The sequence below is a fragment of the Bombus bifarius genome, unplaced genomic scaffold (genome assembly GCF_011952205.1).
Source record: "Bombus bifarius isolate JDL3187 unplaced genomic scaffold, Bbif_JDL3187 scf7180000009200, whole genome shotgun sequence".
Classification (NCBI taxonomy): Eukaryota; Metazoa; Arthropoda; class Insecta; order Hymenoptera; family Apidae; genus Bombus; species Bombus bifarius.
In genome coordinates this window covers 1,255,857-1,280,533 of record NW_022884965.1, presented here as the reverse complement: position 1 = coordinate 1,280,533, position 24,677 = coordinate 1,255,857, and the positions used below count along the sequence as shown (strand labels likewise).

General features: G+C 48.8%; 1 protein-coding gene across 7 annotated transcripts in view; it reads left to right on the top strand.

Annotated features, from left to right (window-relative positions):
- LOC117214322 (uncharacterized protein CG43867) overlaps window positions 1–24,677 on the top strand; it is a 98,470-nt gene that overhangs the window by 5,321 nt on the left and 68,472 nt on the right. For all 7 annotated transcript variants that reach the window (XM_033460324.1, XM_033460326.1, XM_033460325.1 and 4 more), the window contains exon 2: window positions 6,321–7,536. In XM_033460324.1, coding sequence (XP_033316215.1) covers window positions 6,565–7,536 — 972 coding nt within the window. In that variant the 5' untranslated portion in view covers window positions 6,321–6,564. The remainder of the gene's footprint in view (window positions 1–6,320; window positions 7,537–24,677) is intronic.

Here is a 24,677-nt window from a genome sequence, read left to right as displayed (position 1 = left end):
TAACTTGGCTACCGGCAACTTTCTGCCTCGAGGATTAACTTTTATCTTCATAGAATCTATTTTACTACGAAATGTCATCGATTTATCCTTCCTTTATCCATTACAAACAGTAATCTGCTATGGTAAACTCTGCTGTCCATCAAATTTCAACGCGATTGGTCACCGGTGACTTTCGGAAAAATATTCGTCAACTTGATTTTAGAGTTACTTTGCTCGCACGCGTACGCGAATTTCATTCATCAGGCACTCGGTAAATTTCCTCCTATTGTCCTTCGTCCTGGATGCTCTTCCTTGACCAAATGGGGGAACTCGTAATTGCGTGGCTGCGTTCAAAAGGGTTCGCCGCGTTTTTCAGTTCGCCAGTTTCGTCTCCCCCGCCTCTCTGTGTGGATATTTCCCGTGGCGTTTTCAAGGCGGGGCCCGGTACACAGGTTTTCTACCCGCAATTAGCATCGGCGATGTATTCGTGTCACGTATCCACGGGATAGTTTCTTCGCACGCGACTCCACGTGAAACGTCCTTTATTTCGCTGAGTGTACGCGAACGATCGTCACAGAAATTGCACGGCAAGCAACACGACCAACAGATAGAATGAGAAATAGAAATATCTTTCGCTCTTTTTGCTCGTGCGCCTGATCTAGAAAATTCGTTGCTTTGCGTTCCTCGTCCAGGTAGTCATTCGATCGTTCTGCCTTTTCTACTGGCCGTTTCAACCAGATCCTTCTTGCGATTCTTGCGTTTCATTCGAAGATCGTCGATATTTTATAATCGTTAACCCTGTTCCGTCCCTTTCCTTTCTTTTTAATCGATAATTGAAGGATTAACACGTAAGTCTACGTTTCGCGTTCCTATGTCGGTTGTCGGAACAGCTAGGAATCGGCTCGCGTATCACGTAAATCATTGAGATCTTCGCGCGATTCGCGATCGAACGACAAATAGAATCTGGAAGGAAGATTTATAGAAGGAAGAGAAACGCATCGGTGTCGCGTAATCGAAGAAGTTGTTTTCGGCGGGCTGGCTCGTCTCTCGCGGAATTTGAACGAGCTATCGGACCCGCGTTTGCATACAGGGTGTCGAATAAATTACATCGACGAGCCGGCTGTCCGTCCGCGCGGAGAAAGAATCGGTTTCGTTCTACGGGGATCTGTCGGGCCATAAATAATACATAACCAGGATACAGGCGAGTTGGCTCGCGGAAAAAAGGGGAGAAACGTCGGAGGAAACGGAGCGGCGCGAAGGAGAAGAGACGCGAGCCTTATCGATGCGTGTACAGTCTGATGTGGAAGTCGCGTATCGGTTGAGAATTCTCCAACGGATCCCTCTTTGCATCTTAACCCTTTTGCATCTGTGCACGAGATACGAATCTCGCGACGCGACGTTCTTCATACGATGCTACGAACGATAGTGGATATTTTTCGATATTTTTGGACAGCAGGTATTTTTCCATCTTTTATAAATTCAGGCATTTCGTCCATGAATACGAAAGAGTTAAGGTTTGATATATCTTGTGGCATCTTCATCCGTGGAAAAGCGAAAGCTTAGTTTCAATTTTCACGTCTCGATGAAAGTAGGAACGAGCGAAAAATCGCTCGATTTTCGACAAACGGGTATTTCTTTGAAAGAAGAACAGACGTTAGACGTCGAATTCCTCGAATCGATGTGTAGCCCCGTTGTATCGCTCCTTTTACCCGCAGATCTCTTTCTCTTCCTTCCTTTCTCTGTTTCTTCGTAACGTCGATACACGTAACAGTAATTGCGCGTGCAAGCGCACGGACTACTCGCAAGCGGCATTACACTTTGTTCCGACCGATGGAATTGCGTGGAAACGAAGAACACCGCGCTGTTTCTCCGCCACGAACCGATAATATCTTGTTTTCCAGATACCTGCGGGGCAAACGTTCTCGGTCGGTTTGGAAGAGCGAATTCGAGCGAATCAAAGCAACGGTTCGATAATCGAGCCGGCCGAGTCTGCCGATTCGACCAGCGGCTCTCTTTTAACGCGAGAAGAATGGTGGAGGCCACTTGTTAAACGTAGTGGGAGTCTGAATACCCGTGATTTATGACGGCACAGTGGAAAGAAAGCGCGGTTAATTTGGAGCTTCGGTTATTGATGGTCTACATTTGTGAATTGCCTTCGATTAAAATTCGCAGGCGGTTCGTTAGGCGGTCCTTTATATTAAGCGGCAACTTTAGATTTTACCTGGCGATTCTTCTTAAAATCTTGTGGGACTTGGAACTTGTCGTTAAATTTTAATTCGAATCGATAACAATTGTATTAAGTACGTAATCGGAGCTTCATATTCAGCAGGAATTCCAGCGACTCAGAGCGGGAAAATTTCCTGGATTCGATGAAGAGGAGGTCGTTTCTTTGTCAGGTAGCTGCCAGTTTGCCACACAGTGGCTCTTTGTGCGAGGGAAGGGCACGGGAGTGAGCCATTGGCATTATAACGACTGCCTCCAAGGAGCCGACCAGATTGAAGAGGGCTTCCGTCGCGCCTCGTATAACGCGAAAACCGTTCGAAAGTTAATTCGAAATTTATTCATGGACTCTACGGGACCACTAGCTGCCGCCTTCTCTATATACGTCCGGGTATTATTACGTAGAGGTACATGTAGCTGGAACGTTGATGCTCCTCCTGGTCGTAGGCCTATACGCCACCAAACGGGGGTAAAGTAGGGCTAAAAAAAGGACAAACCAGCCTCCTATGAATACGTAATGTTATTACGATTAAGAATTAAGTCCTGTCGATCGATCGGCGGCTCGTTCTCGCTTAGAGGCCGTTTCAAGTTTCCTCGAATCTGAACGTCAAAGGGAATGTCGTTTGGAATCGACCGTTAGAGAAAGATTCACATCGATCGATCATGTTTGAAGGGAGAGATTTCGAGACAGATATCGAGATTGCTTAGGTACTTCAGATTCGAAAAGTTCGCGGTGGTCCCGAAGTAAATGTTGTTGCGAGCCGAACGGCGCGGAACAAGAGGGGGCACGGGTTTATCGGGAAGATTTAGGTATTTCGTGTAGGTATTCAGATTTATACGCGGAACTCGCCGTTATTGCGGCTGTATATCTCGCGTGTATCCAAAAAGGGTCACGCCACACGGTCGAGGAGCGTTTCTTTCATGAAAACGACAAGCCCAAAAGTATACCGCATCGCGTGGTAAAAGATATCGCTTGCTCGTAAAATCGGCGATATTAGGCGACCGCGCGCGTTAGAGAGAATCTGACCGTTCGACGAGAGAGAGGGAGAGAGAGGCGTATACACTTTGCGGAAAATCCGGCAGAAGAGAGGAGAGAAGTAGAAGCGGCGCAAAATCAACCTATGCCAATACATACCGACCGATAGATTTACAGCGTAGTAATAATAAAACGCGCGGAATACGAGCGTTGCATGGGGCTTTATTAAAACGTCGCGGTTTATGGAAGTTCGACCGGTCGATCGATACTGGCGCTCCACTCGCCAAATCGTTGGCTGTTTCTTCGTTTAGTCAGCTATTTTTCCTCGAGAATGGCAGACTCGTCGATCCGCTTCGGTCTCGACGGAGATCAGTCACGATGGATAAAAATACTCGTCAAGCTGACGTAACGACGTAACGCGAACGGGGGTCTGGAATCGAGAGGATCGTTGTCGATTACGAGTGCGATTGCGTAACGTTCGTTCGTCCGTAGCGCGGAAGCGCAATTTTTCATGATTGGTAAATGTAGTTAGCATACTCGAGTACGTTCCTTGCAGGACGTATGTTCGTCCGTTATCGTATATGCATATATGTAACGATCATTTTCTGAGCGAAATCGTCGCGTGGCCGTTGATGTTCGGTCGCGTTCGATATTCATCGACGGCAAGGAAACGCCACAGGTAGTTGACACGAGGTTTTTCACTCATCAAGTGCCAACCGTGGCACTCGCTATGAGATGAACAGCGCCGAAGAGAAAAGCAAACAGAGAGTAGAAAGAAGAGAGGACACGTAAAGGGCTGACGACTCCTCTGCGAAACGAGCCGACACGGCGTTGCTATTTCTAGACGAAGATTTCGTTTCCGGCCGCGCCATCAATTTGTATAATTACTGTTTTCTCTGAAAGCAGCTTCACTGTGGTCCCTTGTGGCCAGAAAAAACTTTCTATCCCTTTCCTCGCCGAAAACACCGAAAGACGTAGCTTTGACTCGACGTTTGGCGTCGATGTTTCGTCGTTTCGCGCCATACCGTCTCTTCTGCGTCTCCAATCTCCGATTCTCATCGGTCCCATTATCGTAATTGGCCGACGAATCGATGGAAGATGGCAGGTTCGCATTTACAAGTACACGCGTAAAGTAGTCGAGGTGGAAGTGAAAAATGTAGGAAATCGTGTCTTCTCGAGCCGATAGACTCGTCTGGCGGGATCACAAGCAGCGGCGGAGAATTGGGTTAAGCTCAAGGGAACGTCAGATTAATTCAGAATATTCAGGATCGCGTACGAATCCCGCTTACGTATGTTCATTATGTGGCTGCGTGGTATCGAGTTCGTGAATCGACTGGCTGTCTAAGTGAATAGATGCTGATTAGGAGTTCTCACGCATCCCCGAATGGAAGGAGAAAGGCTTCTCGTTATTCGTTATTTGACTCCGCGAGTCGGCTGATCCTATCGGCCTCGAGTGCCGTCTGCATGGTTACGCTGTCCGCCAGCGTCGATTCGGATTTTGATTCGCGGATACTGCGATTATTTCTGGGTAATTTTACTTCGATTCGGATTCGCGTCTCGTTGATTCATCGGCGATTTGTTATCGTGATTTTCCTATTAAAATAATATTTATCTTCTTCCCATTGCGAGCAAAGAGCCGGCGATGTATCGTTTCAACGTGTATCACACATACAGATGAGTGAGTGGTCTTGCTAGTTGTAGAACGATAGGCGACGATAACAAGGCACTGAACTACGCGAGTGTTCGCGCGGTCTTCATTGTGGTTTCGAGTCTTTATCTTCTCTGGTTTTATTCGACCGCGGATATCCCGAACGCCGTAAACTTTGACGCTTGACCGATTTCGCGAGCCGCCTATGTCGCGCAAGCTATTATTTTCGCGTTTGTTTTTCCCATTCGCCTGGCCTTCCCTTTGCGAGCGAGCGGACAAGTGCCGCAGACGTTTCGCTCGCGGTAATTGCAGAACGGAACGTTACACGGCCCACCCCTCCATCCGGTTTTTCATTTGGCCCCTTTTAGTGTCGACCTTAAAATAAACTTTGTAGTCCTGCGTCGTCGTTCTCGTCGCCGTAGTCGTCTCCTCTTCTCTCTTCTACTCCCTCTGTACTTTCTCGCTCTCCTCCGCAATCCTCCCTTCCCTTTCGGGCTCTGTGTGCGCGTCTCGTCATGCCAAGTCAGCCGAAGAAGCGCGGCCGAAGGAAATGAAAGAGGTAGGAACGGAGGGGGTCCAAGAGGGAGAAAGAGAAGAGAGCGGAGCGCTTCAAGAGACACCCCAAAGAGTTACAGCTTTCAATTTAGTACTGCAAACACTCGCAGCGAGTTAATATCTGCCTTCCATTTCCTGGTTTAACCTCGTCGGACTGGACCGCGAAAACAAATTCGTGAAACTTGTCGCCCGCTGTTCGGTAAGTCGAGAGAAGAGACCTGCTGTCTCTTCTCGACTAGACGTCGACATAGATGTTTGGAGAAGCGTCGTTTTTCGAGGGGGTCGATTAAACCTAAGGGTGTCTAACGGAGCACACGTCTGTCGATGGGACGCAGAGACGCGGCGGCGCGACCACGAAGAAACTTTCCGCGGGAGAAGACGACTACGCGTTCTTCGCTAATGCCGCGCACAAATTGGATACGGTTGGGTTCGAAGTTGGAAGCGACAGGCCGCGAAACCGGCCGATTAGAGTCGCGTCAGAGACGTCGAGTTGCCTGCTTCCCGATTACCGAACCGCGAACGTCGATGCTGCCTGCCTCCTGGACGCCGCGATAATCGCGTTCGGCTCGAGTCGCTGTGTTACCGTGTTGCACGTGACTCAAGTGCGCAGAAAATGAACTACGAAGGTAGGGAAGGAATTTGGGGTGTTACCGGATTGTTGGAGAAATTTCGAGAAAGCTTGGTGTATCGACGCGTAGAAACATACGATCGAGGGGAACGTAAGACGCGGTTAGACGAATATTTCTGCTGGCAGCTGGGGAGGCAAAGATCGCGATGACGTGGTAAATAACGGCGTATTACAGTAGCGGCGTAGCACGCGAGAGCTTGACGCGAGGTTAAGGTAGCCGGAAGAGCGGCTGTCTAAACGCGTGACGCGCGTACTCGGTCTCGCGATCCCACGATTGGCCATGTCAGTGTCAGTTGGCGATTTGGATGTTGCAGGTCGCAGTATAGCCGCGAGGATGTGAGCAAGGATGCACGCAGGAGTGCGTGAGATCATCGTGATCGCCGGAAGATGGCCGCGACGCCCGTTCCGACGCGCGTATCAACGTGATCCCTCGAGGCAAGCAGGGAACGCGAGGGACCGGCCACGCCGTCCAGCGATGCACTGAGGCCTCGACAGCGGTGTCTCGAGTATCGAGGAGGATACGCAAGTCAGCTAAGACAAGCACGGAGCCAAAACACGATGGAGGAGGTGCGAGGTTCCCCGGCACGACGCCTCTCGCAGATCCTCGACCCGATCGCGCGGCTTGCCACCGATTTTGGCTCGAACTCGGCCCCCTGCAGTCCCAGACTAGGCGTACGAGGTCACGAGGCGAGCAGTGGCAGTATCGTTCAAACTGGGCCAGCAGCAGCCGAGGTCACGACACGTAGACAGCAAGTCGGTCCGGAATCGAGTCGAGGCGGCGGCTTGCCGCCAACCGGAGCGGAGAGTCCTCGACTCTGGCCAAGGCAATTTCGTCAGGCGCCAGCCCCACCGCCGCGACCCAGACACGCGAACAACGCGAACAACAATCACGCCGCGGCGATCGCCGCCTCTGGAAGCCTTCCGGCACCGGTCCACGCCAGGGACTCGCCTTACGTCAACGTACCGAACTTGCTCTTCCAAAAGGATAACAAGGGATTCGTAGAGACGGCGAGAAGCGCCGGTTACGTCGAGCTCCGGGACACCAAGCCAAAGTGTAGCCCGTACGATTTCACATCAGAGTCGAGCGGCCACGTAGAGTACACGGACAAACGAACGTTCGCCGCGCAGACTGACTTCGACGGCTCCTCTAGTTGCTACGACGCCAACGATCTGGCCGCGTTTGCAAGAGCTAGGTCGAACTTCGATCCTGGACCGGCGCCACGTGGCGGACACTTTGACCGAGCGTATTCGTTCTCCGGCAGGCAGCCAGAGCAGACGGGCAGGATCTTTGCGGAGAATCGACTGTACGTGGAGCAAAGAAACGCCGTGGCTGCGGCAGCCGCTGCTAGTTCGGACGCGAAGAAGGAGAAGCTCGAGAGCAGACCCGCTTACGGCGCGTCCAAGAGTTTCGATGGATACTCGAGCGCGGTGGAGGAGCTTAATTGGCAGGAGAGGTGCCTCGAGTTGCAACTCGAACTGCACAGAAGCAGAAGTCAGGCCACCAGGGTGCGAGACATGCTTCGCGAGAAGGTGAGTCTGTTTACTTTGATCTTTAACTCCTTGCTCGTTTCTTTTCTCGTTCATCCGCTTTCCACCGGATTCGTTCGAGAAACTTCAGCTGGTCAGCCGCGGAGCACGTATCTCCAGAGCCGCTGGAAATTTACTCGGTTACGATCGACTGCGATGTTTAACGCGTCAAAGAAATCGTATTATTCCAACGAAGATTAAGGAAATTACAGAGGTTGATCGTGGAAAGTGCAGCCGATGAGATGGCTTACCTCCCGAACCATATTTTCTAGCGAGTCCGCGGGGACCAATCGCGACAAACGGTCCGTGACTAAACCAATAAGCGATCCCGTTCCGTGCCGGCGGCGTCACGGCCTCTGCCCGATAACTATTCTCCGTTTTCCGCGTTGTCTCGATCATCGAACGGCTTGCATTTTCGCGAAACCATCCGTTCCTCCGGAATTCTATCCACTTCCCGATAAATTCGTTATGCCTCCTAAAAGAAGGAACAGAAGACGTTAGGTTAATTTAAAATACGTAAGTTGATACGATGAATGGAGAGATTCGGGAAAACATGAAAGAAGCGCTGTCGTATATTATCGATCAATCGATTCCTGGGGAAATACCTTCTGCTCTGTCCAATTCCTATCGAATACTCGTCAAGCAGTTCGTACAGTTGGTCGATCACATCGGCAAGCGTGAACGAGGCTTTAGATCGTTCACCAGACGCGCGTAGGTCGCGATTCGGATCGAAAACGACGTCGAACCGGTCCTCGTTACGATCCTGGAACAATTTATACCGTTCACGAGCGGGTTTTATCCGACGCCCGACATACGTCAAATGAATTGCAGGAGGGTGAACCGGTCGGCGGAGGGGCAAAATGCCGCTTAGGTACATACGTCTTTAGTATGCATGGTCACGCGTCACGATTTAACGCGACCACCCTAGATAAGGCACATAGCCGCCGCTATGCAGAGCCAGAGAGAATGGTCTCTTTGCTCTCTGAAAACCCCTCGTGCCTCTTAAACGGAATTGAATTACTTACCGGACGAGGAGACTACGCAGCCACAGCTTAAATCGTTGTTTTCCGCGCTCCGTTGCCTGTCGAAAAATCACGCCAACTTTTCACTGAAATATCGCCAGTCACCGATATTTCTTCATCTACTTCTTTGTCCTTGATCTTTAGCCTTGTCATTCTTAAAATACAGAAAAGCTATAGAATAACAAAAATAGTTTGGAATCTATGGATAAGACCTTGGAAATTGAACTTTGGATAGAAATAGTGCAGACAGAATATTCTCAAGAGGATTTAAATACTTCGTAATCGATACGGACGACTGGATATCGTTCGATTGGAATAGCTTTGTAAAACGCACTATCGTTTCCATTAGATACGAATAACAGATACACAGTTTGGAAAGTAGCGTCGTGTGTCTTGCGCGTATTGCTTTATTCTATCGATCTATTGCTTCTAAGAAATTAATTAGCTTCGATAGTATTTCCATTTCAATATCTTAATTCTTTGATATGAATTCTTTAACGGAGGATGATAAATCTTATCACAAACACGTACGTTGAATCGTATTAATTATTAAATTCTTTACTCGAAACGTTCGTGGAGTAACGTTCGCACTTAACTTGGAGAAGTCGTAAAATCAGCTGACGGCACGACGAGCAAGCCACGACCATGGCTCCTTATCGCTTTTGTATCGCGCCTCCAAGCTGAAGCCCGTTACGCGTTGCTTGCATCACTGCCGGATCGTTGTCCTGATTGACGTAACGTTTGTTTACAGCGCGGCTGGCTCGCGGCGAGATTGCAGATTACGCTCGCGCGGAACTTCAAGTTCGTTTCACTGCATCCCACGTTTTCGCCTTTCTCTCCTTTTTACGGCTTTTCGTCCCAAGCTTTGCCCAAGGTTCCCTCGCTGTTTCAATTAGATACGGTTTTATTACGAGTTCAAAATCACGAAATCTATTCCGTGTCTGCTACTCTATTCCGTACGTATCCGGCTTCGCTTTCAAACTCTTCTTCGATCGTTTAGTTTAGCTCGTTTCGTGTCATATCGAGTGCTAAATTGTTGTAACATGGATGTTGCGAATTCTCCACTAAAGAGCAACCGGTCAGATCAAACCGTACCTCGAATGAATTAATGCTCAAGGTAGCGGAGGTTTAATAGATCGAGTGTCAGAGTAATCTAGCACTGTATTTGCACTTGTATAAAAGTAAAGTGTGAAGTTGTGAACACGGTGGTGGTAAGATCTTGCTGGGAGTGAAGTATTTCACCCGTATGGTACGATGTCTGATGATAAACTGTCCTCCTACGTTGTTGATTCTCCCTACCAGTCGTTGGGATTCGTCTGTCCATCGTGTTCTTCCGTCTGGTCCTTTCCCGGGGTTTGTTACCTGACCTCGAAGTCATTAGGTTTACAGCTCGGGGAGGACACGTAATTCGGAACTTCCTAAAGAAGGGAATGAGCCTGTCCGTGCTGTACACGGACGGTCACTCAAAATTCCGAACAATGGATGTTAATACTTGCCACGTTTATATTTGCCAATTTATACATACGTAAAACACTGTCACGCTCTGATTCATCAGAGACTGAACATATGAGCAGAGCAGCAGATCGACTGTGTCACGTAATTACGTTAGAATATAGAAAGATTATACGAAAGAAACCTGGAAATCCATTCAAAACAACAGAGTTCCGACTATCTCCGACGAAGCATAGTTCGCCGTAGGGTAGTAAGTAGTTTCGTTCCGTGGTATACCAGACGAATAATCCCTTAGTCCAATCGATAAATAGCTCTGCTTAATTGGATTCCCACCGTCCTAACAAGCAGAAGTTACAGCGAGCTTGTAATCCGCGTCTCGGCCGCGGAAATCCTTCGGTTCCTCCATGGCCCCGCGAATCCCCGTTCGCAATGTTCGCGTTCGAATCAACGGGGGCGGCGCGCGTATATGCGGAATAGTTTCTTAGAAAATGCTCACGTGCTCCGAGAGTTGACCTTTCGTCGCGTGACAAGAGCCTACACTACGTTCCGCGTTCACGGTCGCGCCACGGAAATAGTTCAACCATACCAGTAGGGTGGAAAAGGCGGCAGAGGTGGAGGACACGGAGGAAGATAGCGGGCCGCAAGCCGTCAACTATCCGCGTATCGCGCTCTTTAAAGCCTTCTCAAAGGGCACTAACGAGTTACGGCCTCGTAAAAAAATTAACGGCACTCGGCCGCTTCCGGTGCGATACGATTTCCCCGCGAGTTGAAAGCCCTTCCGCCGCTGACGGTCGTGGCACCCATAAAGAGTAGAAAAAATATACGCGTCGGAGGACGCGAGATAGCTAGGGCCTCGCGGAAATTCGCGCGACGCAAGAATCTCGTCGTCGAACCTCGGTTTCCCACGAGTGGAATTTTTCCCCGGCTTTTCCGCTTCTTCCATTCTCGACATTTTCAGCAAAGCGGCGTCGAACAGTCGCCCGGCTGAGCGTTAATGCAGACAAACTGCGGCCGAGAAAGGGTGAGGACGCGCGCGTGTGTTGTCAGAGGGTGGAGCGAGAGGGAACGTTGAAACGTTGACGAGAATTCGGCGAGCCGCGCTCAGTCGGAAATTATACGGCCGCCTCCGCGCGAACCCGCCATATTTCGACGTTTTTGCCAGACTGTCCCTCGCGTTCCGCCCTTCTTCCGGCTACGGTTTTAGTTCCACCCCCGAAAACATCCAGTTCAACGGGGAATCGGTAAATATCGCGACGTGCATCGGACGCGTTCGTACGTGTCGGTGAACGTGGTTTTCGTCGCCTCTTCCATCCTCCTGTTTTCTCTTTTTCGCTGTGTTTTTCATCCTCCGTTCTGATTCCTGGCGAAACGCTGCAATCGACGTATGTATGCTGCTAATGAATATCGATTCGGAGTAGATGTACGAACGTAGACAAGGCAAGGTATGAATTTTAAAAAAATGACAGAGGCATAAAAGGTCGTGGTATAAGGTTTATTACTTTTGATGAATAAATTACAGAGACAATCTTCCCAGAGACGGATACGCTGTGACTCTAGCCGTGAGTCCGAAATGGTTGGTAGTTGTCTGCGAAATATTAAAGCCGTGGAGCATTATGCTACGTGGAAAATACGGCGCCGTTGAATCGCACGATGAAGCTGATATAATCTTCGGACGAACGTTTCCAGGCGAAGTTCCACGCGATGGCTATTTCTTCCCTTGTGCGCGCGTATCTCTGGAGCTTCTTTAAAAGCGTCGCTCTACGGAGATTCGGGCCGAGTGTCAGTTTCGCCGAGAGCTCGAACGAGCCTTCTCTCGGTCTTCGTTAGAATTTCTAATTTATACACCGCCCGTCATTACGCGATATTTCGCCTTACGCTCGCGATCCTTCGAAAAAAGGTCCGCTATTTACCCAACTGGTATATTTCTTTCCCGAGAGATTTCGCCCTGGATCTCCTTTGTCTACCTTCGCTGGTACTTCTTATTATTGTCTCGTGCCACATCGCGGCATCGTCTCTCCGTTTTGTCATCTTTGTTTCCACGAGAGGCGTTCCCATTTCCGCGACTATGTACTGTGAAACTGTACGGTGTCAGTTGCGGATTCACGAATAACACGCCTAACATCCGAGTTTCGGAACTGTGTCACGTCCGTGTACATGCTCCGTAGAAATGCTCCCTCGAGCTAATAATTCAGACCGGTTGTTCCTATCGATTCAATTAATCTTGCTCGGCGCAACTATTGGGATTTAGTCAGTTGCACGGCGTGATACATCGCGTCAAACACCGAACAAGACATCCATCACTGGAACAAATACGGGAACACCAGCGGTTCGATTCTTGTTTGCCTTACTCTCTGCCCCATCCACCGATCAACCTGGAAAACCATGCTAGTCACACTTAGAAATCCTTGCACTTACGATTTAACACGTCACCGATTTTCCATTGTCGGTATCGTTAAAAAGGTTAATTTGCGCGGCGATGTACGCCACAGAGACGGTAGGAAACGACGCCTGTCTAACTGGCGACACCTCGTTATCCAGACGACGATGACAGGCCGAAGCAGGACGCGCCTAAGCAAATATCGCCGCGTTGGTATACGCGAGTGCACACAGGTAGCCAGGAATATATTGTTCAGGCGTCCTATTAATATTGCATTCCATCGGAACGGCGTGCACAGCGGCGCGTTCCACATACATATATAAAGGTCCGTATCAATATTGATTCGACGGCGACGGCGTGAATGGAGGCTCTCGTGCAAACAGACGAGCCTTCCGCCGCGCAGATTTCAAAAGGCTGCCTTCCTCGATGGCTTCAGCTGGAGGGAGGGCTGAACCTCCTTTTCGAACGTTTTCAGACCTATTTACGGATGAAACGGATGTTAACTTGGCGCCTCGCTCCTCTCTGTCACCGGGAGCGGAAAGGATATTGAAGGCTGAGCGACTACTCAGAGCCTTCTGATTGAGCGTTCGTCGTGCCTTCCTACGCTTTCAGGGAATATTGAAAATTGGAGACTCCTCCGCGAGTATCTTTATCTCTTTTCTCGCTTTTGTCGATGCCTCCATTGGCGCACGCCTCTTTTTTTTTTTTCTCGTTTCCGTTTCAATCGAGAGAATATAGAGAATCGTATCGAATCGTGGATTCGTATTTAGTTGATGTTTAGAGAATAGACGAATGAACGGAGCGTGGGACACGATCGTCGCTTTCCATAGATTTATTCTCCGAAGGCTTGGCGAAATCGGGAACGTGAGCGGCGAGGCAACGAGGCTAATGAAATTATTCACATCGCGCGATACTTGGCGTTGCGATAACTAATTCGCGCGGACGTACGCGTGCCCGAAATGAGTTTTGGGATTTAGCGATGATTCTTCGCAAACGTAACGACCCGTTTTGTGTATTCCCCGACACTTTCGATGTTTGCATTCGCCGACCCATTGAATTGGCGTCGCGCGACGCGAATAAAATTGCCCTCTGGAATTAGGGTGGAATCCGCGTGCGAATCGTCCGCTCGACGTACCTCCGGTGACCACAACTTTTCATTAAAATCGTCGTTGACGCGGTCGTGTAAAACTGCGAGAGTGCCCGATGCAATATTTATTCATTCTCTTACGAATAGCCGGCCGCTGAAATACCGTCTTCTCCTTTTTCCAAAAAGCCGAATAACACGCGAAAACGAATGGTTTTACGTAACGATGAACGTCACCGGGAAATTATCGTTGGTTTCGTGACCAGAGCCAATGGTGCGAATTTCAATGTCAAACTGGTCGACAAACGAAGGGAAATAATTGCGTGACTCGAACGAATTCCTCGCAATATTCGAAGACGACCCGCTTTAATATCGATCACGCCGACCGCGTTTTTCCTCTTTTCCTTTTTATCGTTTCACGCCACCCCTTCTGCGTTCCTCTTCCACTGCCCTCGAGAACATTCTCCCGGTGAATCCTGGCTCGTTGGAGCTACACGAGGTGACTTATCGATGCCCGTTTGCGTTCCACTAGCATTATGCAACAGAATCGGAGCGGGTATAAAGAGTAAGAGGGAAACGGAGAGAACCCGCGCCGGCTGTGGCACTCTATTGATACAGATGATGGCCTTGTATATACCTAATGCTCGTGGGACCTATACGACTCAGCCACCCGTTACATTACCGTGAAATATTTGCCATTATCTTGATTTGTATACCTACCGAGTGTCCCCACATCGTGTCCATCAGTTCGTTGATTCGCTCGCGCTCCATTCATTAATGTTTCATCGTAATGGATCGGTCGATTATCTTGCGCGCGATCAGTCACGTCACTTTCCGTTTCACCGAGTAACACGTGCACGATTCTTCGTCCCGTTGCAACCACAAACGATTAGCCATCCGTAATTCGTCACGATTTTGTCGCGTCGATCCTCGCACCTCGGTTCTTACGAGGTTTCAAGGTAAATCAGTTGTTCGGGCAAACTCGCGTACAAGGTTTCGCGGGGCTAAGAATCGACTTGCCTTTCGAAAAGTCGTAGCACGCGAACTTTATTATCCTTCGAAGAGGAAGTTTGTCGCGGTGGGGTGAATGGATCGACGAAAGTCTGCTCGTGGTCTGGTGGTCTCTTTCAAAGCTGTTTGATACTGGTCGAAGTCTATGGCGAGCAAACGTCGCGAAAGTTCCGGGCAACGTTTATCGGTTCCCTTCGGCTCATTTTCTTCCGCCGCTCTTTGTTTCCTGTTTCGTGTCGGCTTAGACTCCGGCATGTCAGGGCAATACGCCAAAGACGCGCCGACCGAACGAGACTGCGGAGTAGGGTGTCTCTAATTGGCCCCATCTAAGAGAGGTCGTCTCAAAGAGAGAACTTCTCCGTTTCCGCGTGTTCCATCCCGTCGTTGGCTGCACACTGCACACGCGTACGCTTCTCCACACGGTGGACAACGAAGCACGGTGGTGCGCTCGTCGCTAGCACGAAACGAGACGACGAAGAGATACAGGTATACCTAGATAGCTAGAGAGGAGACCGTGAAACGACTCGTTTTCTAGTCGCGCAGAGAGGCGTGTATCTGGCTCGTTTTCAAAAGCCGACGTCCTTTATCTCGTTCCGTTTCATTTCCGGCACCGCATGGCGAACCAGCGATATTTATCAGGACGCAAATTTTCCAAATTAATATTGGCGACAGCCCGTTAAAATTCTACGTGGTACCCGGTTATTTTCGACCACCGTCGCTAGTGGTGTTTGTTTTTAAGCGAACCGTCTCGGGGATGTTTCTGATTCGGCTCCTTCGCTTTCACGAAGATTTCTCTTTGAAGAAGAAAGACGATCCGCGAAACGACATGATATGAGTCGAGAATCAAATTAAGCTGCTTTACAATTAAATTTATCGTACGATCCGAATTTTCACACTTTCCTGTCTTCTATATTTCGCGTCTCCATCGTGACCGACCGAATTTTCCGCGACGAATGCACCGGCTGCTAATCAAAGCAGGGTGAACCGAAAACATCGTTAAAGATGCCATAGATATAGAGGTTGGTAATTTTCGCATTGATGTTGTACGAGCTGTATCGGACGACGAGGCTTCGCACTCGTTACAACCACGGCCACCCATAAGTTATATATATTTTTCCAAGTTTCCGTGCCTTGTGTCCCTGTGTGCTTGTCAAGAGTCTCTCTTTCTCTTTGAGGCAGGCAGGAAGAGCGACTCGACTCGGTTCCTTTCGTGGCACGGAACCCTCAAAAGTCCCTCGGCCCTCTCGTCGCGGCCACTCCGACGATAGAGGGACGAGAGCCACGCATACACACGTACGTGCACAAGGTGTCTCGTTTTAATCCACTGCGGCGTGTGTCTGCCGAGAAAAGCGGCCTGGAAAATTGCTTTCTTGAGTAGTGTGGGTTTCTTTGAAAGGTACTAAAGCCGGTGCTTTAAACAGTTTGCAGCTTTCTTAGAATATTTCTCCATCTTTGTTAACAGCACCTTGCCATCTTCATCGACCATATTAGACGATATTTCACGATACCTTTGATTTTTATGATTTTACCGCGAACTAAAATGCGAATGATATCTTATGGGTTGGAAATTGTCAGACACCTCGTATATAGAAATACACGTGGCATTCGAAGGGAAGAAACAGTAGGGTAAGAGAAGTAAGATGGAAAATTACAATCTGCGAACTCCTCGTTGTAACCGACGACTACGTCGGATTGCATGGCACCAGGAACCCGGACATCGTGTCCAATTAGTAGCCAAGGCAGCGGGAAACTTTAACGAAATTCGAGTTCGGAGAACTCGCGTCTCAATTAAAACTTCGCGTCCCACGACACGAGATCGTTCCACGGCGTTGAATCGGTCTGCGGCCATTCCGGGGGCACCCAACTCGAACTTCGTCTCGATTTTTAGATCCGCATCATGCTTCGAGTCATCGCCACTTTTAGCGCGTTTCTCTTGAAATAATCGCCACGGTCCGTGCCAAATTTCCCTCTATACGAATTAAGAAATCGTCGAATTATTCTCAGTCGGTTATTTGCAAACACCCTGGTGAAAGTTGTAAGCGTGGGAGTCCTAGCTACTTTTTAATATCGTCGAACGTTGCCAAAATACATCTCGAGCTTCTAAGTTGTAATTCTCTTGTTTCCATAACTTTGCAACGTTATAGGCTAGGCGGTCAGAATTTATGCGCGAATGGTTGCAGTTTGATCTCGATATGCGTAACATATTCTGTTTTCTTCGTCGATAGTGAAAATTCGTGTGCTGTGTGTCGATTCGTGCGTGGATCGTAGTGCAAGGAGGATGGATCCGTTAATCCTTTGATCTTCCTTGTCGCACGTTTGTATGTAGTAATACGAATCACGTTATTCTTTGCCAATTATAAAATGAAATTATTATTCCTAATTTTTCCTTTGCGTAAAGTTTCTGATTCACCGTGACTACCATCGACGAGATAGTATACCTTTTCTTTTTAGAAAGGAAACGTGAACCAATTTCCATGGTAGACATCGACCAAGAAGAATAGCGTTGTAAATTCACGTATCAATTCAGGCTGTTCGACTTTAGATCTCTTTAGTGGTAGCGGGAGAAAGTGTTGGCGCGTGACGCGTTTAATATTGCGACGTAACTTATCAATGCAAATGAGCCGTGCCGTTAATGCCGGTTACACGAGCGTAGTAAACATTACCGTTTATCTTTACGCGTCGCTCAATCCGTCCTCTTAAAGCCAACAAGAGATACGAGCGGTGTGCATTATCGCGGAACACCTTGCGCGTGTCGTCTCCGCGTGTGTTACTCCACTTGGAATGAGAAACGAGCGTGCGCCAGCCGTTCGATCTCTGGTCTTGTCTCGGAGATGACGAGGATGGGTTGGCCTCGAGATGACTGCAATCGAACTGGATCCGATAATCGAGCGGCTTTGCGTGTCATCGCAAAGAGTACGACAGGACGCGGAAGAAGCGCGAATATCAAACCGAATACCGCGGCTCGTTGTATATTCTGGTTTATGTATATTTTTACATGGAAATCGTCTGTCTCGAAAGCTCGTGTTTCATAGTTGCGCATATATTTTCTTTTATTTTCTAGAGCTTTCGAGGAATTCGCGAAACGCCGAGAATTCTCTGAATAAATCGAATAAAGGAGAACGGTCAGAGACATCGCAGACGTTTTCGCGTAGAATTCGTCGGGTTGTTGCTCCGTTTTTCTGTAGAGTCTGTTCTTCCAACTTTCGGCGCTTCTTCACGAAAGGGATTTGCTCACGATCGAAGCAGAATTTTGTCCCTCTTGTTCACGAGGCCAGCGCGACATTTTAAAATACTTGGTAGCCGTCTTTTTCCTTTTTCATCATCCCTTTTTCCTGCTGGCGGTTTCTCCGTAGCCGTGGTCGAGGACACGGTCGGAAGTCCGCCGAATTCGATCCTTTATTTGCGGAGCACCACGCGAAACGGAGAAAGAAGGAGCCTGGAGCTCGTTCGCTTACCAACACGACTTCTCGATTCTCTCGCGTCTGCACGGTCGGTGTGGGTACGTGCGTGTGTCGGAGCCGGCGCCGGCGCCACGACGCCGGTCGTCTTGTCTGCCGAGAAAAGTTCCACACCAATAAGCGACCGCGTCTGAATAAATCTCGTCTCGCTCGAACTGGACCACCCTCTGACTTTTTCACGCTGCACGCCACTGTATCGGTAAAACGTGCAGACTTCGTATCGATTTGGAATAGATCTCTCCTTGTTTTTCTCTCCTACTCTTGATCTTTCTTCATCTACGAGTCATCTAACTTTTAGCAACTGTAAAAAAAGATTGTTCCATGTTGCGTAGCGAGTCAAATGGTCGTTCGTAAAGAAAAAACGGCGGAGAACACGGGGGATGGGTGGTGCGGTAAAAATTCTCGGTATAGGCTCGTAAAGACGAAAGCTTTGCGGTTCTAGTAAATACGAATTAAGGGTGGTAACGCGCGCGGCGAAACGAGCTCGCGCCAAGACTTTGCAAGTCGAAAAACTTCCGATGCAGCATCGTCTTTCACGAGTCTCGAATCTTCTCCGCTCCTTAGGCAGTCGTTCATTTTTATTACGAGCTCGTTCCGGTCTCGCGACCATTTACCGGCATCTTGACTCTTTTGATTATCAGCAGTTTAGGAGGAAGGTGGCCGGGTTTTCAGTTTTTAGAAACAACCGTACGTTTTCGCAATTATACGTACGTGTGCCTGAATCTTTTCAAAAGGTCCGAGATTAAAGCGTTGTTGTTGGTTCAGACATGTTCCACAGGGAATGATCAAAGCTCCAACGTGCTTCCTCTCCGCGTTTCTTCCGGATCCTGTTTGACGAGGGTCCCTTTTGCCCCAGATCACACATCCGTCTGTACTTCATCTCGACAAACAGACGTTGCTTTAACCCGTGTACGTGTGTCCTGCTTTGCAGCTTGTACTTCGTACTTCAATTACTGTTCCTACGTCAACGGCTGCTCCCCAGCGGTGTAACCAGACGACGAAATTTGCAATTTCAACCGGCTTGTTTAAAGGGAAATCGTCGTCGAGAAATAGTAGGACCTAGCTTTTGCCAGTTCCAAAGTAATGTTGTATACTTGGAGCAGCTTAGTTTCTTCGTTTGTACAGGAACGTAAACAGATAGATTATTATTTCGATAAAATAAAGAGCAAGAAGATGGCGTATAGCTTAGTTCCGAGAGAAATAATGTCGATTCAGTCTGGTTTTAAGATATAGAATTATTCTTAGCAGAATTTTCCTAAGTCGTTCGTTTATTACGTGGCTCAGATGCGTTCTGCTAACTATTTTCGTAAAAAGAAACTGATCCCCTCCGGACCATGATCACGCTGCACGCTATAAACTCGAAACATATTTCTAACAGAGAACGCGCTCGAAAGCTGGCGTTTAGATCTCGCTGGTTAAAATACAAATAATCCTCTCGTAGAGTTTTCCAAGTTCTCGTGAATTTCCAGTGATTATTCTTTCCACCCGAAACGATTTAACCAATGAAGAATCGTCGAGTCGCACGTGCTGGAGCGTCTGATTAAGTATCCATGAACCGCAGGCCTTGTACTAGTACGTCACGGGTCGGCTGGCTACGAGGCAGTCGATTTTGCACGTACGGTCCACCCTAGAGTCCGTGATAAAATCCTATCGACAAACCTGTTCACAATACCCTTTGGATACACGTCTTTCTTCCCCTCTTCCCCCTTCCTTGTCCCAGCCTTTTACGGGGGCGGCGAGCGAGCGTCGACGGCGGCGGCGTCGTCGTCGTCTTCTCCCACGGGCGACGAATTTCATCGGGAGTAGCCTAGACGACGAAATTGGGAAGCCGTGGCTTTCCGGAATGAGATTCGGACGGTCCGAGTGGCGCGGCGATATCCCGCCGGGGGGATCCCTTTGTGACTAATTTCCCGAGCGTTTCTGTACCCCCATCCCTCAATCGAATCACCGTGAAAACGCGGCGAATGAAAGGGAAATAGAGACAATTCGATCCCGACCCTTTTACGTCCGCTGCCTTCGTTATTTCTTAATCATCCAATCTGCTAGTCATTTATTTTCATTCGTCCACTATATGTATATCGTGGTTATTATTATCGTGAGACAGAGAATTCTCTTCTTTCGAATTTCCTTGCCACCGATCGTGATTCCATATGTCGTTGAAAATCCAGCCCCTAAACACCGACAGTCTCGACGAGAATTGATTAAGCCCGGTTTAACCCTTCGTTTGAGCCCTCCAGTGTCTCGTAATCGTAAATTGGGGTGGCTCACCCATCCCCGTGTAACGTCAACCGAGGAGCGTCGCCGTACTACCGCGTGTTCTCCTTTCATTCCACCCTGTACGCACCTGTACACCCTCTTTCAGACAGCCCGGTTTCAGATGTTGCCGCGGTTACGCGCCGCGACTCCGCGAACGAGCAAGTCTCCAACGATTTATAACGCGTTCCCCATCTCGCGTGACCGTTCAACGTTTTTATCGAGTGATCTATCCGTCCTACGAGTCTGTTTTTCTCCATTTGTTTCACGAGCGTAATCGATATTCGTCCGCAGTGCAGTCACGACGACCTTATGAATTCCATCTCGCGGATCGTAAAGCAAGTTCTCCCCACGAACCCCTGTCATCGGGGACTGTTTCGTTTCGTTCCGTGTAATTCTCCTCGTCGTCCGTCTCTTCCACCGTTCTGCTCCCGTTGAAACGACTCCGGACGATTAGGGGCGGCTCGCTGCGCCACTAAATTTCCAAGGCTTTTCCGGTCGAACGACGTCCGATGGAATTTTGGTCAGCTTCTACCGCGGTATTCTAATTCCACGACGCCCCACGATTTCCGGAATAATAATAAGCCGCGAATGAACTCGCTACTTTCGCGATAACTCGCGCGGCCAGTTAAACGATCCGCCCTCTTGTAATAACGTTTTTCTTTTATAATTTCGCTGATCGTATCGGAATTTTGAAAGTATTCAAATAAAAATCCTGCCACATACGATTTACCTTTAAGAATTGTATTTGAAGTTCTATTTCGAATCAATTTCACGCATCCCAAAATCAATGATTTATATATCATACCGACGGTGTGGAATCGAGACGAACTCAACAGCATCGTGGCGGTCGTTTCACGTCGCAAATAAAACTTTTTCCCCCGAATGCTCGCGTATCCGGGTATATACATCTTGGACCGGGTTCTGGGCTCGTTTTCCGGGAAACTGCCACATGTAAGCACCGAGGAATAATCCGACCCCCGACTTTTTACCGTTTTCGCGCTCTACCCTCCGGCGGTGGCTGGTTTCCTGCCCGAACCGGGACACCGGAGAATACGTAAATCTCGAAGAAAACGCTCCTTGGAGAAGTCAGAGGCAGGAACGGTTTCACAGTCCAGGGACGACGAGCGCACACCGAGGGCTCATTTGACCAGACGTACGATAAAGCTCGTGTCTAACGGGCCGAACCTCCCACTCCGTTCCATCAGCCCCTTTACGAGCGGATTCTTTGCGTAAGGGTTGCTCGTATGTCCTCCGACATCCCCGACTCGCGATTCAACAGGCAGCAAATTGTGCTTGCACTCGCGACCGACCGAACGGTAACGAGATCGCAAACTGTCGCATCCCCTAATACACTCGTTCTGATACACGAACCTTCTTTCGATTCTGTGACTCCGCTATCGGTTGTCGCGCGAGCAATTTCTTCTCGTTGTTTTCCAAACAGATCGTATGTTAGCCGGTAGTAGAGTAGCGCTTCTCATTCTTTGATTTCGACGCGTAATATCGGCGATACCGATGGCTTTTTACTGCCACGTTTCTACTCGTTCAAAGGTGTGTCCATAGATACCGAGAGCTCTTCCCCTGTCGTCCTAAAGCATCGATTTTTACGTCAGGATTTCTCCCAGTCTCAACGTGTCTCTATTCGGTTATCGTAAGATAGGGTGAAAAGCGATCGGTATCAGGTTTAGGCGTTTCATCGCAGAGAGAATAGTCGGTGGAACGAGAATTCCGGGGTAATTCCACGCTGGAGCAATGTAATCTACTTTTGACGGGCACAGCCACTCGTCGCGCGTTTATTGGATCGCGACGGCTCGTAAAAGCTGTCGCGGCGCGATCGATCGATCGGGGATTTTTTGGCATCGCAGTATACACACGTCGTCCGTTAGACCGGTATATCCCGGCTATTGAATAGAGCCAATGGTTGTCGCGGATCGTCCATCGAGCGGGCCGATAGAACGGCTGCAAAGGCGTACCTCTATTCGCGCGACACATACCACCGACCAGTGTATAGTCGCGAATACGATTACGACAGGATACCGAGCGAAACGGCAAGAATTGATATCGCGATATCGCGTCGATACGTTACGACGATTGCGAGAGACCCGTCACTGGAATCGTCGCTGTCGTTATTGTGTCTCGACGGTACAATCGTTTTCCACATTGAAAGCTTCGATTAATAGATAAATCCTTTTGATAGTCACGTTGTATCGCGTCGATGTAGCGCGTGTTATTGCCAGGTGAAATTGGCGAATTAATTCGATCGTTAATAAACGAGTATTTTATCCTCATGAAAATTGGATCGAAATGGGGGGAAAAACGGAGGAGTCGAATTAATTTCCATAATATCCTTAACATCGACCGCTTCGATCGAAAGCTGTCGCCGTGCAAACTGTCCACGTAGTAGTAGGTTGGACGTAGCAGTATCTCGATGTCCCGTAGAGTTCGATGATTACATTTCGAAGTCGATGGCCTGAGAATCCTGTCGGAAGATAACTGTAACATTCTTTGTCTTTCCACTGGCTTCCTTTCGTTCGCCTTAGATTCTGTCGCGGGTTATTTCCTCGGTCGGTGTCGTTTCGTCGGAATTCGATCTCGGAATTCTACCTATTCAATTCTCAAAGATGTCGTCCGTGGTTTCCATTATGGCTAGCGAATTTCGCGATTAATAATCACAGAAGCGACTCGAAGCGGGTGAATATCTCCAGGAATATTCGTCGAAGGGACGAACTTTTCCCTTAGCTGGTCGAATCTCGCGGCTCGGTTTTCCTAAATAACGTCATGCTCGATTCTTTCTCGTCGGTTGATTTTCCACAGTTGGCACGGTGGGTCTGACGGGCGGGAAATTTCCCAACGCATCAGAGAAGTTCTACGAACGAGCCTGGACCGTGCCATTGTCTCGCTCTGTTCCCGCTTCGTGATCGATCGCGGTCGTTCCACTTTTCTCGAAAGTTGCTCTTTGTTTCGCCTCTGTGCGAGAGAACGCAAAGTGAAATGGATCTTGATGCAGACTCGCGTGCACGTACGTACGTACGTGTGTTTCAATAGACTGGTACTTGTTGAATCGTTAGACGTAGTTGGTCCTCTTCTAATTCAAACGATTAGCGCTTATAGAAATAAGCACGCTATTCACGGCCCGCCATTCACCGCGTCACACTCTGCTACGTATTCAATGAGTCTTCGATCGATAACCTCGCACATAGCCGAAAATCAACACTTACGCGAGAAATATAAATGCGTGTAGGCGGAAATTTCCAATCCGTATCTTTTCCCAATTTCTTCCCGTTGAAAGGAAGCCTTAAAAGGATAGAGTAATCCAGAAAGTTAATTGGAAACGCATCAGGATCCGTTAATTTGATAAACGGATCAAGTGTTCTCGGCAGCAGGTTTCCTTGGGTAACAGGTGATTTTTCATTAGGCCGGCTGGCCCTGGTGTTCTTCGTCGGGGCGGGTAATGGAAAAAATGCGGTGGTAAACCCGTGAACTTTTCGTCGGGGATGTGGAAATAAAAAGATCGAGTCCGTGATTAAAAGCCCTCGGGCAACAATTGATTTTTCCCCCGTGTCCATTACACGAGGGCACGCACACGCTCGTACGGTACACGCGTACACGTATCAGGTAGACGCGTAGACGCATGGTTGAGTTTGTCCCGCGGGCTCGCACGAATATCGACTGCGGAAAGAGAAGAGAAGAGAGAGAAGAAAACGGCTCGAATTTGTTGAACCGCGTCGCCGATTCACCGTGGAGAATGCCGCCGATCCACGTTCGCGAATTTAAACGATTTTACTCGATACCGTTGCCAGGCCGAACGGAGACGTGCGCGGAATAAAACCGCCACGTTTTTCCAACGCTCCTGCGCTCGACTTCTCCCAGAACGAGTAACTTCCGCGCGGCGAATTTGTTTCCTGCTGCGGCCAGCCTTTCGATAAATTTCGATGTTCCCGGGAAATTTGCGTGTCTAGCCCAAGTATATATTCTTTTTAAGCGAAATCTGATTCGTATGCATACTACGAGCAAGTAAGAATCGCTCGCGGTTTCGACTTTCCCTCGGTGTTTACGCGTCTGCTCGCCTCTAAATTCCATCCAAGAATTTCCGCGTTTCTCCGATCTGTTCGCCGATACTATTTTCCTGCGTTTCATCCACTTACCATTCGTACCTTAGTTGTTCGATATAGAAGAACGATTCAAAGAACAAATATATGTCGGAAGCTTAGAAACGTTTTTAGGGCGCGATCCCTGTGTCACTAGCTGTATCCTTGAGTCAAAAAGAAGGCATAAGCGGCGGACAAAAACGCGTTACGAGCTACCGTTCGTCACGGAAACTGGGTTACCATTAGACAGAAACAATAACGGCGGACTTGGATAGAGGGTATTTTTGAGCACCAGTTTCCGCCAGGATACAACAGTTCGATGCACGTGTCGCTAACTCGTTACAAGATAGTTGCTCTGTGAGCGCAGCTGTGGAAGCCAGGTCGCGCAACTTCATTGGA